At 29.8% G+C, this 17,174-nt stretch overlaps 1 protein-coding gene across 3 annotated transcripts in view; it reads left to right on the top strand.

Annotated features, from left to right (window-relative positions):
* LOC101240343 (folylpolyglutamate synthase, mitochondrial) overlaps positions 1–16,308 on the top strand; it is a 45,579-nt gene extending 29,271 nt beyond the window's left edge. For 2 of the 3 annotated variants that reach the window (XM_065791310.1, XM_065791309.1), the window contains 3 exons: positions 371–446; positions 3,050–3,119; positions 15,273–16,308. In XM_065791310.1, the coding sequence (XP_065647382.1) occupies positions 371–446; positions 3,050–3,119; positions 15,273–15,616 (490 nt within the window). In that variant the 3' untranslated portion in view covers positions 15,617–16,308. The remainder of the gene's footprint in view (positions 1–370; positions 447–3,049; positions 3,120–15,272) is intronic. The other variant, XM_065791311.1, reaches the window with a different exon arrangement.
* Positions 16,309–17,174: the final 866 nt, after the last annotated feature.

A 17,174-nucleotide genomic window follows, 5' to 3' on the forward strand; every position in this document is an offset into this window, starting at 1 on the left:
TTGTTCATCCCTAAAATTTTTGCCATTATGGCCTTCTGCAAGACAGTAGGCGAATGCAGTTAACATTTACTTAAGATAAGTATTTTTGTTGAGACATTATCTCTAACATTTACTCTACTAAGAGCCCTAAAGCGGGTGTATTTTAAGTCAGAGTTCACTTTTCTCAGCCTTTGCCTAGAAAATAAAATCCAACATGGCAGCAGGTTGTACCAGATTACATATTACCAGTAGCAGAGGGGCCTTGATAAACCTGAGTCTGACCTTTTTAAAATGTTTTTATAATGTTATGACTAATACTTGTTTATTATTACCTTATGATTTTTAATATTTATTAAAAAAGTTTTAAATTAGAGATCTTTTCTTTAATTAGAAATGAGATATTCCGAATACTGTTGTTCAATGTAACAAGTGATAGAGACCCAACTCCCTTATTGTTGACATTATTTGTAAGTTATTTTAAATTTGTATATAACTAACTATGAAGACTGCTGTTGCTGTTTATATTGCAAAATATACTTTATCATATTTATCATTATCATTAATATTACTTTCTATTTACCATCAATACCATCATTATTATTATATGACGAGTATGTTCTTTTTCTTCATTATAGTTTTTATCATTGTCATCATCATTATTATTGTATACATATATATGTCGTATATATATATATGATAATATTGATTATATATATTTGTTAAAAACGGTATAAAATATAGTATACAATTATATATATATATATATATATATATATATATATATATATATATATATATATATATATATACATATATATATATATATATATATATATATATATATATATATATATATATAAGACTAATAATTTATTTTAAGAATTTTTAATTCCCCATGTTACCATGAGTGGAGAAATTATATTTATAAACAGAAAATACAAGTTTTTGATGTTAATTTTTGAAAAAGATCACCCCCAAACTGAAAAAATTTTTCCTATCTTTTTAGTGTTATCTTTATGAGTTATAAATAATGTAATAGACATACAAAAATGACCAAAAATGGTCTTTCTTCAGACAAGAGTAAGAAATTTTCGGAACCAAATTAGGTGAGGTTTGAAAAAGCTGAGACTTCAAGAAGATGTACTGTTGTTAAAAGTATTGGTAAAATGAATAAAATGCCAACAGAACACCATTTCATTGATTGATTTAAAAGTTTGTCATTAAATGTGAAAAGCAGATAGGAGAGAGTTGTAATTTTGGTAAAGAAACTGAACAACTATGGAGAAAGCTGAATATTCTAATTCTATAAGGGAAATCAGCATCAGAAAGAAAAATAGAAAATGTATTAAAAAAACTTGACAAATATAGTCGAAAACCCCAAACTCAAATTTTTACCCAGTTGTTTAACATAACTGATGAAAAAGGTGAGTGGTTGTGTCAGGAAGATAAAGAGTTTTATGGTCTGCAAATATCAACAAATGGAAGAGTTGGATATTGGACCACAATTGAAGATACTGAAGGTATTTATTGAAGAAAACTAGTGTTGATAAAGAAACAAACGTCCATCAGCCAAAACCAAGATTTTGATGAATCAGCTAGTGAAGGAGGTTATTCAGAAACTGAAGAGCAATGTTCCAGCAGTGATACTAAAGCTGAATATGTCCAAAGTTTGTCATCATCATCTAAAAGACAAGCAACAAATTTAGCGGTAAATTTAGTGATTTCTGCGAAGATTAGAACCGAAAAAGCACATAAAATACGTAAAACTCTATCAAAAGGTGGAATTTTTATTTCTACTCCAACTCAAAGTGGTGTCTACAAAGGTGTCATGAAAGAAGGAGAAAAATTGAAAGCAAATTATATGGAGAACTTAAAAAATGGAAAGTGGTCTGTACACTTTTTGGGAAAGCACATAAAGGAAATGGAACATCAAGTAGTTGTTTTGAAAAATGAAAAGAGAGAGATTAGGCTTTGCTGTTCTCGAGCTGATGAATGGAAAAGGTGAAGCAATATTTAATCAGATAAAGCTTGTGCTGGATGAATATGAGCTGTGGCCATCCATAAAAATGATTGTATCTGACAACATCTGCAAATACAGGAATAAGAATTAGTGTAGTAACACTGTTACAGAAACATTTCAAAACCATTGGACTAGAAAAGCCTACTATTATAAGATGCCAACACCATATTTTAGATACTCTTTTGATGGACTTCCTGCATCACTTAATAGTTTGTAATAGAAAGTTTAAAAGCACAGGTACCTTTCCAAAAGTGAATTTCAAATCACTTCCTGCTATAAGTAATATAAGATAGAACTCGAGAGCAATTTTTATTCTACTTGCTTACATTCTAAATACCAGATTAATAGCAGAAATTTGCTCAAGCAGTATGCGACTTCATCTGTGGTTCATGGGGTGATATATATGGTTTGGTAATCACTACTTCAATCCTGCAGGTTTTGTTAATCTATTAGAAGCATGCAATGAGCATCCAAAAGCATTAAAATTGTTAAAGGCATTTTGGTTCACAGAGGCAACACCAATTCCAGCACAATGGTCAAATATATGTGCAGAATGTGCGGTGATGTGATGCAAGATTTACTGCCTTTATGTCATAGCATAGAAAAACTTAACATTAAATACTTATTGTCAAATATACTGTAAAAATATTTTAATTATTCATGTTTTATTGGTTTTCCCTAAAGTACTGGAACATGTGTCACAAAATTACATTTCTTATACTCCATAAGTCTTTTTTTTAAATGGGGGTTGAACTTTTTTGAGATAAAGTATAAATGTATGGTATTTTCTTGATTTTTACATCAAAACTCCACTCAATTGTATATGGGGATACAGGGTTGCAAAATTGTCATACCCCTAAAATATATATATATATATATATATATATATATATATATATATATATATATATATATATATATATATATATGCATATGTATGTATTGATTTCCTCTAATAATAAAAAGTTCTATTTCTTTTCTTTTTTTTTTCTATCTCATTTTTATTTTAGTATAAATCTATTTATCGAAACACATTTTTAATTTTTTTAGGAATTAGATTTTGATTATGCAGTATTTTGTCCTAATATTTTGGCATCGCATGTAAATATGAAATCATCAGGTTATTATTAGCTTTATTTATAGTTATATTTACATGTCCTCACACAGATGACATGCTACCTTTTAAGTTAAAATAATGTATAAAAGGCTAACTTATTACCTCTCCTAATATGAAGGGCTCAGCGGAAAAGTGGTCTAAGCCACAATTACTTCATTTTTAGTAAACTTTAAAAGAATTTAAGGATCTTTTTAAAAATCACAGGAAAAAGTATCATTATCAGAAAAATAGTATTTATTATACTATTAAGTTACTACAAGACAGGTGAAAAAATACACTGGTATATCTACTAAAAAATTAGGACACTATATTACTGTGTTCTGCAATAACGAAAATGTTAGGCTAAATGGATATTTTGTTTATGACTTGTTAATGATTCTTTTATATATGTTGCATGCACTAATTTATGTCTTCGTCACCAGAATCATCTGTTAGACCCAAATCAGTTGCCTCCTCATCACCTTTAAGAGCAAGATAATAGGGATGATGGACAGGTGGTATGAATTGTATTAGCTCAAAAAGATCACTTAGCTTTTCTCTTGTGAGTTTTCCACCATTGGGGTACAAGGGCTCAAGTTCAACATTGATAGTGGTAGATGGCTGTCCACGATTTCGCTTTGTTACGTCCAGCAACATGAATGTGTCACTTTCTAAATGTGTTTGCTTCATTTGAAATGAGCGTGGTGATCCTTTTTCCAATTTTATCTAGCATGTCTTTAGCCATGAAACTTTTTCGCCATTTTTTGATTTTGTACTGAGAAATTCATGGGTCTCCATTTTTCTTGCAATAAATATTGGGGCCTTCTTCTTTGCATTTTTAATAAGGTCTATCCAATGATCTGGAACAAAAATTTGGTCCTTCATTTTTTTGAAGTCTCGGTCGCAGGAGAAAAAACTATGCCCTGGTACAAAAAATTGCTATTCAATGGTTTTCAGAAATGGAGATTTGTGCAAAATATATTGTAACATAAGAGACATTTTTATATTACGATTTTGTCCACCGCAACTATCACTATACAATATTAAATGGGTCACAGTTTCTGGTATGTGTCGAAAAACATGCTCGAGGATACACGAACCTATCTCTTGAGTACATCTGGATGCTTGTTCCTCACTCCATACATACATAAAACCTGTCTTTAAGTTTTCATTGTGGATTCCAAGATTGTAAGTCCACATTTGCCTTTTATAGTAGGCTATTCCTGTACTAAGCACTGGTGTCGGTAGAGTTTTTTGTAAGTTGAAAACTAATACCCTCTTGTTTGGATTTGTATGTGCATCTAGTGTATCTTCTTTCATTTTTTCTTTTGCCTTTTCAGCCATCTCTTGATGAATAATAAGGTCCCTCCTAACAGTGTTCTTTTCTTCACCCTCTGAAAGACACCTAATTTTATTGTTAAATAGATCACATTTTTGACATGTATCTGATTGCGGATGGTGAAAATGTAAATTGAATTTTGTATTGAATATGCGTCGAAATACAAAAATTGAAAGTGGGGTGCGATCATTTTCATTGCAATTGCAAGCATATTGCAAGATATTCTGTGTCTTCATCACTACTTTTATTTTGTGGAGCCGATTTACCTCTGCGATCTTCGATAGGTGTACCATCTATTTTTTTCCTTGCTAAAATAATTGTTATTGTCCCATCAGGAATCTGTAATGTGTCTTTTAAGTAAGTTTTGCAAATCTTTTTAACATTTCCACATTCATCAGTTAGTTTATAGGAATGACTATTTGCCCTATGGGAGTTATTTGATGCGTCTTGTGTTTTTCTTTTACATCAACAGAACCCATCACAAAGGCGTTTTTTAAATCCCAGTTCATGGTGTAAAAGTTAGAAAAAATTTGATTATGGCGAGCCACTGTTATTTTACTGCTGCACTCTAGATTGCAACCACAATCTTTGTTAATAAAAATCTTTGGTTCAACTACTTTGCCCTTTGATGTAACATATCCCTTCCCTGTTGACCTTTTCTGTTTCAAAATATTTCTTTTGTGTAGTTCTGGATGGGCAATTCGCTTACGACTATGTCTATGACTATGGGTTTCTCCTTGTACTTCCTGGGAAAAGCTGTTGACCTCTCCTACTTCTCCAACAAGGTTTACATTTGAATCTGCAATGAAAATTTTAGGTAAAAATTATTTTCTAACAAGAAAAGAATTCCTAACAAAACAAACTAAATGGCCCTAGCTAGTCTAATGCTAGGCCTAACACTAATGTAAACAATCAGTCCTAGGCCATATCAATAGGACTAAAAAATTCCTTTTATAAGCCTATTTAGTTTTAGACAAATTGTACATACCATTAACTCCTGTTAGTATAGATATAGGTCTTGCGTTTTTTTCAACATATTGATCCCCAATACTTGAAACTGAAATAAAAAAGTGCATGTCAGTTTTGAAAAACTAGAAGAGGAAAACCTGCCTAAACAACATTGAGGCTAGAAACTATATTATTGTATGATAAACTCAATGAAAAGTATATCTTGATGCTACATTAATTATATACATACCTTTGCTAACATCATCCTCTAAAGAAGTGTTGTTATCTGCATCTGAATCATCACAATCACTTTTCATTAGAAACTCTTCCAAATCTGAGCAGTTTATTTTTGCCATGTTGATTGTTGGATAGGCAACTTTTCCACAATTCAATTTTTATTTTTCTGTTAAAGTAAACATGATTATAGGTAATAGCACTGTATGGATGGGTTTTGGGGTTAGGCACTTTTTCCACAACAAACTACCTTCTCAATGTACAGTTTGCAGTGATTATCCGGAAAATTTCTAAAATGTGGGGAAGACCACTTTTCCGCTGAGCCCCTCATATAGCAATGATTAGATAGGATAGTATAAAAGATATACATTATATTATATAGTATATATTATATATATACTTTTATATAATATTAATATATATATATGATATATATTAATAATAGTATAAAAGATATATATAATATATATATATATATATAAATATATATATATATATATATATATATATATATATATATATATATATATATATATATATATATATATATATATATATATAGAACCCTTAGATGTTGTCCGAAAGTTTTTTCCATATTTTGTTGATAAAAAGTAAAAATTGAAATTCAAGACCAGAATTTTTTTTTTTTAATAATGATAGACTGCCTGCCCCAACCAAACCCTCAGTCGATGTAGCAGCACTCCCTTGCGGGTCAGGCTATTTGTCAGTCGATGTAGCAGCACTCCCTTGCGAGTCAGGCTATTTGTCAGTCGATGTAGCAGCACTCCCTTGCGAGTCAGGCTATTTTTCAGTCGATGTAGCAGCACTCCCTTGCGAGTCAGGCTATAAGATAGTCGATGTAGCAACACTCCGCGCATGATTTACAGTAAAAAAAATAAAAATAAAAACATTTTATTAAAAAAAATAAAAATAAAAACATTGTTTATATTGTTAAAAACATTCAGAATGTTTTAAAAACATTCAGAATGTTTTTAAAAACATTCCGGTCAATTAAATTTGCGTTTTTGTGGTTTTTTTATATAACAATTAATTTGTAATTAAATTAATGGTTTTTACTTTCGTCCAACACGGAAATGTTGGACGAAAGTTAAAAGTAATTAAAAGTGACGTATATGATGGCGTAAGAATCACTTTTTTCCTTCCGCTCTTCCCAAAGCCAACAAACTATAGATCTATATATATATATATATATATATATATATAATTATATATATATATATATATATATATATATATATATATATATATATATATATATATGTAAATTGTGTTAGTGTATTTTACAAATAGAGTGCTCAATGTTTTTTAAGAACAGAGCAATAATAAATTAGTAAAAAACACTTATCTAACTTTTTTCTTCAACTTTAGGTTTCACCATTGCTGGATCATCAGGAAGAGATCTTCCTAACTTACTCTTTCTGATGATCCAGCAATTGTTTTTTACTAATTTATATATATATATATATATATATATATTTTTTAAACATCTTCGCTTCCAACAAGGCTGCAAGCAGCCACTAATTAAAGTTGGAAGTTACTGAAAGAGAAAAGATGAAGATTGTAGAGCAAGATAACGATTGACGGACGACTTAAAAGATTGCAAATTATATGAATCAGGAAAGCAAGATAAAGGAAGCGAATTCCAAAGAGCTGATGTTCGAGGAAAAAAAACTAGACGAATAAGCATTTTTTGAGCACTTAGGAACAGTCACAGAAAAAGGATGACACTTAATTGAATGACGAGTAACACGAGAATGAATTATAGTAGATGGCACAAGAGACGCTAGCTCTTTAGAGCAGTGTCCATTATAGTATTTGTAGAAAAGAGAAAGAGAAGCAACATTACGGCGATGTGATAATGGTTGGAGGTTGGCTGCAAGAGCAGGTCCAACTATGTTTACAATGCGTTTTTGCACCTTGTCTAAAAGAGAAAGGGCATCATTAGAAGATCCGCCCCAGATATGGCAAAAATATTCCATACAAGGCCGGATTTGAGATTTATAGAGATAGAGAATAGAATCCAAGGTAAGAAAGTGACGAGCTCGATAAAGAGATGCAACCTTAGCAGATGCTAATTTTGCAACTGATTTGATATATATTTTCCAAGAAAGATTGGAAGTAAGAGTTAATCCTAGAAGATAAAGAGTAGGTGACTCATCGAGTACATCACCGTTCATAAATATAGGAATATCTAAATTATTGCGATAACGATTGGCTGAAAAAAATTTGAGTTTTATCTGAATTAAAGTTCACCAGCCACTGTGAGCCCCATGCTGTAGCAGAAGTGAGATCCTTTTCAAGCTCAAATGCCCCCTCCAAGCAATCAGAGGGTGTTGGTTTCTTATCACGGCAAGAATAAATGGTAGTATCATCAGCAAAAAATGCCACCTTAGATGTGAGAATATCTGGAAGATCGTTAATGTAAATTAAAAAAAGTATAGGGCCAAGGATAGAACCTTGAGGGACCCCTGAAGTTACAGAATAAGAAGAAGAGTGTTGTCCATCAAGGATAACTTTTATGCTACGATTGGAAAGGAAGGATTCAATAATCTTAAAGATGTTGCCGGATACACCATAAGAAGAAAGCTTATGGAGAAGACCAGCATGCCAAACTTTATCAAAAGCTTTTGAAATGTCAAGAGCGATATTCTTAACCTCTCCACCTTTATCTAATGCACGATAAAACCTGTCAGTTATTACTGTTAGCAAATCAGCTGTAGAACGAGAAGATCGAAATCCATATTGATGGTCAGAAAGTAAGTTATTAGATTCAAGATGAGAAATTAAGTGTTTGTTAATTAAAGATTCAAAAACCTTGCTTATGATAGGAAGAAGACTTATGGGACGGTAGTTAGACGAATCAGATCGCTCTCCAGAATTTTTGAAGATAGGGATAACAGATGCCGCTTTCCAGCAGGCTGGAAAGCAAGACTCTGATAAGCACTTGTTGAATAGTTTTGAGAGTATAGACGACAGCTCCGGAGAACACTTCTGCAAGACAATAACAAGTATGTTGTCCGGGCCACAAGCTGTAGAAGAGTCTAGGCAAGAAATCACTTTAGATACAGATGCTGGAGTGATATGAATGTCAAGCAATGGATCAACCTGTTTGTTGGCAATATCAGGTAGAACGCAACTAGTGGAATCAAGAGATGATATTGATGAAAAGTTTTTAGCAAACAATTCGGCTTTGTCTTTAGGTGAGGTGACAAAGTCTGAACCATACAAGAGTGGTGGAATTATAGATTTGCCCTTATTATTGATATTATTAAAGATTCTCCAGAAGTCACAAGAGCCTAATTTTTGAGATGAGATACGAGATTTCATGACCTGAGACTTTTGAGATGACTGAGAATAGCTGGTTTTGGCGTTAGACAAAACCTTTTTACAATTGTTTCTAGCAGTAATAAACCGACGTCTGTTTTCTGGAGAATTGTTTTGCTGATAAATATGAAAGTAACGGTTTCGATTGGCAATCGCAGCAGCACAGTGTGAAGAAAACCATGGAGGAGAGTGAGGCTTGACCTGGAATCGTCGAGAGGGAATAAAAGATTTCATGCCAGCCTGAATCCACGAAGTTATGTAAGAAGCACATTTGTCGACAGGAAGATGAAAGATTTTTACCCAAGGGCCATCACGAAGAAAATCTTTACAGCTTTACTGTAGTTGTAAGAGGTTCGATAATAGGGGGATTCAGGTGATGAAGAAGAATGAGATATTAGTTTTAGAGAGATCAAACTGTGATCAGAAGCACCTAAAGGTGAATGTGGAGAAACTGAGCACTAACTAGGATCAGAAACAAGACATAAGTCGAGTAGAGAAGGTAAATGATTCGGGTTGTCTGGAAAGCGAGTTGGAAAGTTGACTATTTGAGTTAGGGATTGAGAAAGGCAAAAGTTGTGGGCTTTAATGCCTGCCGAATCACTGACACTAGAGCCAAGCCATTCAGAGTGGTGAGCATTAAAGTCACCAACAACAATTATATTAGCTGATGGATAAAGAGAGAGGGCTTGGTCAATATGATCAGAAATAACATCAAAAAGAGTGCAGTCTTGAGATGAAGGAGAGCGATATAGAACAAAGAGAAAGGCAATAGAGTGAAGTGTTGCTAAACGAAAGCACATAAAAGAATAGTCTGTGGATTCAAACCTAGTTTCACGACAAATGGGTGAATTCTTATGAATGTAAATGCCGAGGCTAAGCATGTGACTATAAGAATCTTTACGAATTGGAGGAAGATAACCATCAACACTAAGATCACAAGATGAGACAGCCGAACTCAAATTAGTCTCACAAAGAGCAAGTAGGTCTGGTGAACTTTTAAAAAAGTTCACCAGACCTACTTGCTTTTAAAAAAGTTACTTCAAAGACCACGAATATTAGTGAATGATAGGTTTAGAGAACTTGGTGATGATGATGGTTTTTTGTGTTTTATAGTTTTTGGTACTTTATTCATTTTAAAATTAGATTGAAGAACTTGATTCAAAGCATAGATAGTACTCAGAACACTGTTTAATAGCCCAAGCAATTGCCTCATAACTAATAAACCCTAACCGTAACAAAGGGCTCCAAATGTGGCCTCCGCAATGCACACCAAAAGTACAAACAGGGACACCATCCATGCGCAACATGGCACTGTTAATACTTTGATATTTTTCAGCTGTTGATGGAATCAGCCTCTCTGAGAGCTACCACAGAGTTCGGGAAACCTGACTACCAGCCGGCTTCAGAACCATAAAACTGAGTTTTAGAGCTGTACCCTCATTAGGAGATAATAGAATGAGTTGCCTAGTCATAAAAACAGAGACACAAGCAAACCCATTGAGTCAAGAAGATCCAGCATTCAACATCCTAAACTGGAAACAATGATTAAAAATACATCATATCGATGTATTAAAAATACATATATATATATATATATATATATATATATATATATATATATATATATATATATATATGTATACATATATATAAATATCTTATAATTATTTATTAATATCTTATGATTATATGTATGTATATATATATATATACACACATATATATATTTATATATACAAATAATATATATAAGCCAATAATATTTATAGAATGGAAATAAAGATTTCTAATTAGTCTTTATTAATGAAACACAGTGTAAAATGAAAAAAGTTTTTTAAGTGTTTTTCTACTAAATTATATATATATATATATATATATATATATATATATATATATATATATATATATATATATATATATATATATATATATATATATATATATATGTAAATATATCAGTGTTGTACCCAATGATAGTTTAGGCAATATCAGTTTAAATATTTTAGTGATTATGGTGAAGAGAGGTACCTTTGTTACCCCCTTGTTGTCTACTCATAAATTGTTGAGTGTGCAAACTAGCTTTTAAAACAAGCTAAGCAAGCATCTGTTTAAATTTTTTCATTAAAGTTTTCAGTTTAAATTTTTTCATTTATAAATGTTAAAATGTTGACGTCATTTAAAAAATTGCTTCAGTTATTTTAAAGTGAATTTTCTTTAAAAGATAAGATTTTAATAAAATTATTATAAAAGTATAAACCATTTTTAGTTATATATTAATAAATTTTATTTATATTAATAAATTTTATTTATATATAATATATTAATATATTTTATAATTTTATTTATATATAATATAAATTTATAATTTAGTTATATATTAATTTTTAGTTATATATTAATTATAAAAGTATAAACCATTTTTAATGGTTTATTCTTTTATAATTAATGCTTTTGTAAAAATTAAATAAAGTTTTTTACAAAAGCAATTTATGCTTTTGTAAAAAACTTTATTTAAAACTGGTAAGAGCAGTTACATTAGATCAAAATATTTAACCCCACAGTTCATTCATTTAAAATTTAAATGCTATCGTTTTTCCTTTTCTCTTTTTAAATTTTTAAATTGAAAAGCAAGTGGCGCAATATAATTATGAGTGGGTTTTAAATGCTTTTCACAACTATACATGTATGTATGTATGTATGTATGTATGTATGTATGTATGTATGTATGTATGTATGTATATGCTATAGTGCAATAAAGGTGTATAGGTACAATAATGCAATAGTGGTGTAGTGGTAGAGCGCTTGCCTCTTAAGCAAGAAGTTCTGAGTTTGATCCCCCCCCCCCCCCTCTTTGTATTATGGAGTTGAGAGATGGTTGTAACAACAATTAAAGTAGCCTCCTCGACTGTAGTGGCTTTCTTGGCCTTTGGGGAGGTAAATTAACATAAAAAAAGTATATATATATATATATATATATATATATATATATATATATATATATATATATATATATATATATATCTCCCAACAAGGTTGCAAGCAACCACTATTAAATTGGGAGTTACTAGAAAAAAAAGAATTGAGTTTAAAAGCAAGAAAACGGTTGACAGAAAAATTTGTAGGTTGTTTGAGTCAGAAAAACCAAAAGGTTGAAGTGTGAGGAAAAAATATATATATACAGACATATACAGTAAAAGATTGAGATTTTGATGAATGACGAGTCATACGAGAATGAGTTTTACTTGATGAAACTAGAGATGATTTTTATGCCTTCTTTATTGTTTACTACTAAACTCTCTTTTCATGAGAGTTCAGTAGTAAACAATAAAGAAGGCATAAAAAAGAGGACTCAGTGAGAGGGTTGCCATTCATTATTATAGGAATGTTGACAGTATTGCGATTGATGTTTGCAGTAAATAACAGAGTTTTTTGGAGTTAAAATTCATATACCACTGCAAGCCCTAATTTGTTACAGAAATGAGATCAGATTCGAGATTGAGTGTCTGTCCTAAGAGATCAAAATGAGAAGACTTTTTGTCAAGGAGTATAAAGTTGATTCATCAGCAAATACTTGTAAGGTTGTTAAGAAGATTATTAATGTAGAAACAAACAAGACCAAGTATAAAACCTTGAGATACCCCAGAAGCTACTGGAAATGAAGAATTTTGTCTGAACCACAAGCCATAGTAGAGTTTAATAAAGATATGTCTTTAGCAATAGAAGCTGGATTGGTTTGTCTAAAAATGGTTTAACCTGTTTAATTGGAATGGAAGGAAGAGTATCGCTATAAGATTCAAGAGTTGAATTAAAAGAAAAGTTCTTTGCAAGTAGTTCTGCCTTATCCTTGGAGAGATAATAAGATCAGTCCCATAAATGAGAGATGGAATGTTGGAACTATATTTATTAATGGCGCTGTTGAAGATTTTCAAAAAGTCTCTAAAGCCTAACATCTGAGATTAGATACAAAATTTGGTTAACTGAAAATAATCAAGCTTAGCATCAGACAACACCTTTTTACATCGATTTCTTGCTATAATAAATAGCCGTTTGTTCTCAAGGGAGAAAAAATGATTACAATTATATATAGTAGCTGCACAGAAAGGTGAAAACCATGGAGTAGAATGAGGCTTGGTTTGGAACTGACAATAAGAAATAAATGCTTCCATTCCTGCCTGGATCCAAGAGGTATATATTAGGGGTATAAAACAAAAAAAAGTTTAAGATTTTTCAAAGGAGCATGTTATCAAACAATGAACCTTTATATTTACAAAATAATGACAAAAAGTATGTCAGTGGCATTTGGTTTGTCGGGCATATTCATTTTATAATTTGTATAAATAATGTATTTGATGTTTAGTTTTATTTAGGGTAGTCTAATAATTTTATTTAAGGCAGTTTGTTTAGCACCTTTGTAACAATTTTGTATAGCATAGGTTTTTAGTAATAATTTTAGTATCTTTTTATTATATTTGAAATTTTTTTTTTTTTAACAGTTTATTCAAATATATACAATATATAATTCGACTTACAGTTTGTATACAACATTCCGAATGCTAATCAACTATGTTGAATATGAATGCTAATCAACTATATTGATTAGCATTCTGATTCTGAATATTCTACTGCAACTAAAGAAGCAATAGACACATGGAAAAGAAATTTGGTCACATTAAGAAAAGTAAAAGATATAAAATTAATAAAAATAAATCATAAAATTAATCTCAATAATCTTAAGAAAAACAAATTACCAAAAATACACCAGCGTGGCATCAAACTTTTCAAATGTGAAAAGGATAAATAATGAAATTTTCAGATCCTTGGAACAATATATAGTTTAGAACTAAAGGCTATAGATTGGAACTTTAGGCTATAGTTTGGAATGAAACCTAATAATCCTCAAATAGTATATCCTTTTAATAAAATTTAATACTAAACACTCCATTACTTCTGAAAGAATACAGAGAAAAACTTGATTGTAGTGTTGAGTCAGTAGGTGACAGTGATAGTAATGTTTGGATTTTGCATTTTGATGGTAAAAGGTAGCTGAGGTAAAACATCAAATAGTAATGAAAAGGAACAAAAAAGAGAGATTGGCTGAAGCCAATAATATTTGAAGAATGGAAATAAAATCAGAAACAATTTTCGAAGGGCTTCAAAAACTTTTGAATGAATATGCTTTGTGGGAATCTACAAGTTTAAGTACTACGATTGATAGAGAATGAACTGAATGGGGGAGAGGACATGCAGTTTTTGGTCCATTTCATTAGCGTAGTGATATACTTTTGGAAGGAAAAGAATTTTACCAGAATTGATTTTAAAAGTTACCAAAAAAGCTAGATCCCAAGTTATATGGAACTTCTAATGCAATTTTTATACTACTAGCTTACATACTAATTCATCAAGACAAAAAATGCTCTCTTGTATATAATATATGTATATTAGGGTGGAGTGAATTTTTCAATGCTCTAGGAAATTATCTTGAGGTGCCTCAAGACCTTTAAAATTTTAATGGGTCCCTAATAATATGTAAAAAAAAATTTTCAAAAGTATGTCATGTTGGGTCTCAAAAGAAGCAAAATTTTATAAAAATTTCAAAAATAACAATTATTTTATAAAAAAATTATTATTTAAGATTTTTTTAAAATTATAATTAAAAAAAAATAAACTTTTTTCATTTTTAGTTTAAAAGGTCATTTTTTCTGCAATAAAATATAAAATAACAATTTTTTTTTTAAAATAATTGTTATTTTTAAAATTTTTATAAAATTTTGCTTCTTTTGAGACCCAACATGACTTACTTTTGAAAAACTTTTTTTTACATAATATTAGGGACCCATTAAAATTTTAAAGGTCTTGAGGAAACTCAAGATAATTTCCTTGAGCATTGATATTTTTCCAGAGTGTTTCTGAAATGAATAGACAACTTTTGCACATTCAGGCTAAACGAATTGTAAAAAAAACTAAAATTCACTCCACCCTAATGTGTATATAATATATGTGTATATAATATATCTTGTATATAATATATGTGTAATCCGGCACACCGCTAATATATATATATTATATATATATATATATATATATATATATATATATATATATATATATATATATATATATATATATATACATATATATATATATATATATACATATATATATATATATATATATATATATATATATATATATATATATATATATATATATATATATATATATATATATATATATTGTATATATGTATATATATATATATATTCTTTTTTAACAAGTAGATTTAGTAATAGTTTACTATGTAATTATTTCAGATACGGCAAACTTCAATGTTTCTCCAAATAATCTGCTCATAAATTGTGATCGTATTCGCGAGGCTTGGCTAAGCGTCATTAGACAGATGATGCCCCATTTCAATAATTTACCCATTCAACCTGATGATTATTCTTTTATTTTTCCGCAAATTGACACCGCTGTTCGATGGTTGAGTAATAATAAAGACAGAGATATACTTGAGCCTGAGTTAGGTGGCCCAACAATACCAAAAAAAATGGCTGAATGTCAACACACTCAAGTGCTAGTAACCGGAAGTTTACATTTAGTAGGAGGTTTACTTAAGTATTTAGGTCCAAAGTTTTATAATCTTTTTTCTGAATAATGTTATAACTTTTACTTGATGTTCGGTTTTAAAATGAGCGAAGTTAATGCGTCAAGTACGTACTGCTTTCACTTTCGATTTGTCAGACTATAATAATATGAAGGTATAAAATAGATGGAATTCGATTGAACGGTAAAATTTAAAGTTAGCAGCATGGTTTTACTATGGTAAACAATTATTAAAAAGTTTAAACAACATTGATTGTCAACGAGTTTCAACAACAGCTTTAGCAATTGATGAAGTCACTTTTTTAAAAGTGTGTATTAGTTCAAGCTGCTTTTGACGCATGACGCAACATTTGATTAAAAATATTTTGGAAAAAACTGCTTAAGCAATAATAGTTCGTACGAATTCCACGGGAATTTTTTTTTAATAGGTAAAGAATTTTAGTAAAAGTAACCGTCGTAAAATGATGACCGATAATACAAACTTACCCTAACAGCACTTACAAACTCACAACAAACTTACCGCAACAAACTTACCGCAGCAAACTTACCGCAACAAACTTACCGCAAACAATTTGTATAATACAATTATTATGCTTTTTATAAAAATATATATATATTACTGTGATTTATCTGTTTCAATAAAAATAGTGCTGTGTTTGTTTTATTCCTGTATTATAATTTAAAAAGAGATAAATCTCATGTTAAGTATTATTATATTTGAGTATATTTAAAAAACAAAACAAATTTCTTTACTTATAACAAAGTTTTTGACGTCCCAAAGCAGTTCACCCTAAATAAAATGCTAGTCAAAATCTACTATTTTGCAATTATCAAGGAAGTGAAATAAATTATAATAACCAATAAATGATAAAATAAAGGAATGGACGCCCCCAATATTGTTTCATATTATTTGTTTTTATATTTAGTTTGGTTTTCGGTATTTAATTTTTAAATAATTAATTTCTTTTATAATAAAAACACTTAAATAATAACTTTTATAGTAAAAACACTTTTAACAAAGTTTTTGACGTTCCCAAAGCAGTACACTATTAGTAAAGTACAAGTCTACTGTTTTTTTCGATAATCAAGGAGGTGAAATAAATTATAATAACAAATAAATGCTAAAATACAGCAATGGACGCCCCCAATATTGTATCATATTATTTATTTTTATATTTAGTTTGGTTTTAAATATTCAATTTTTAAATATTTGATTTTTTTAATGAGAATTATTGTCGGTCCTCCCTTCAAACATATGAACTGAAATACATAAGATTTACTCAATATTTAAAATGTCGCTCAATGTTAAATTGTTAAGTGTTAATTTAAAACGTCACTCAATTAAGAAGTTACAATGCTACAGAATGATGAAAGAAAATTTATTGCTATGAAAATATGTCACAAAAAATCTTAGTAAATCTTGTAAAAATTCGATTCTTATCAAGTCTTTTAAAGAAGAAAGATCTCTTAAAAAATTATAAAGAAGAAAATGTAAATTATGTGGCTAATTATGATATTTGATTGTTAAGTGTATGCTAATAAAAATACGTATAAATTTGTACAAAAATTCATTTTTTTTTATTTTCATCCTTCGGCTCCACTCAATTTTG

This window comes from Hydra vulgaris, chromosome 02 (genome assembly GCF_038396675.1).
Source record: "Hydra vulgaris chromosome 02, alternate assembly HydraT2T_AEP".
Lineage (NCBI taxonomy): Eukaryota > Metazoa > Cnidaria > Hydrozoa > Anthoathecata > Hydridae > Hydra > Hydra vulgaris.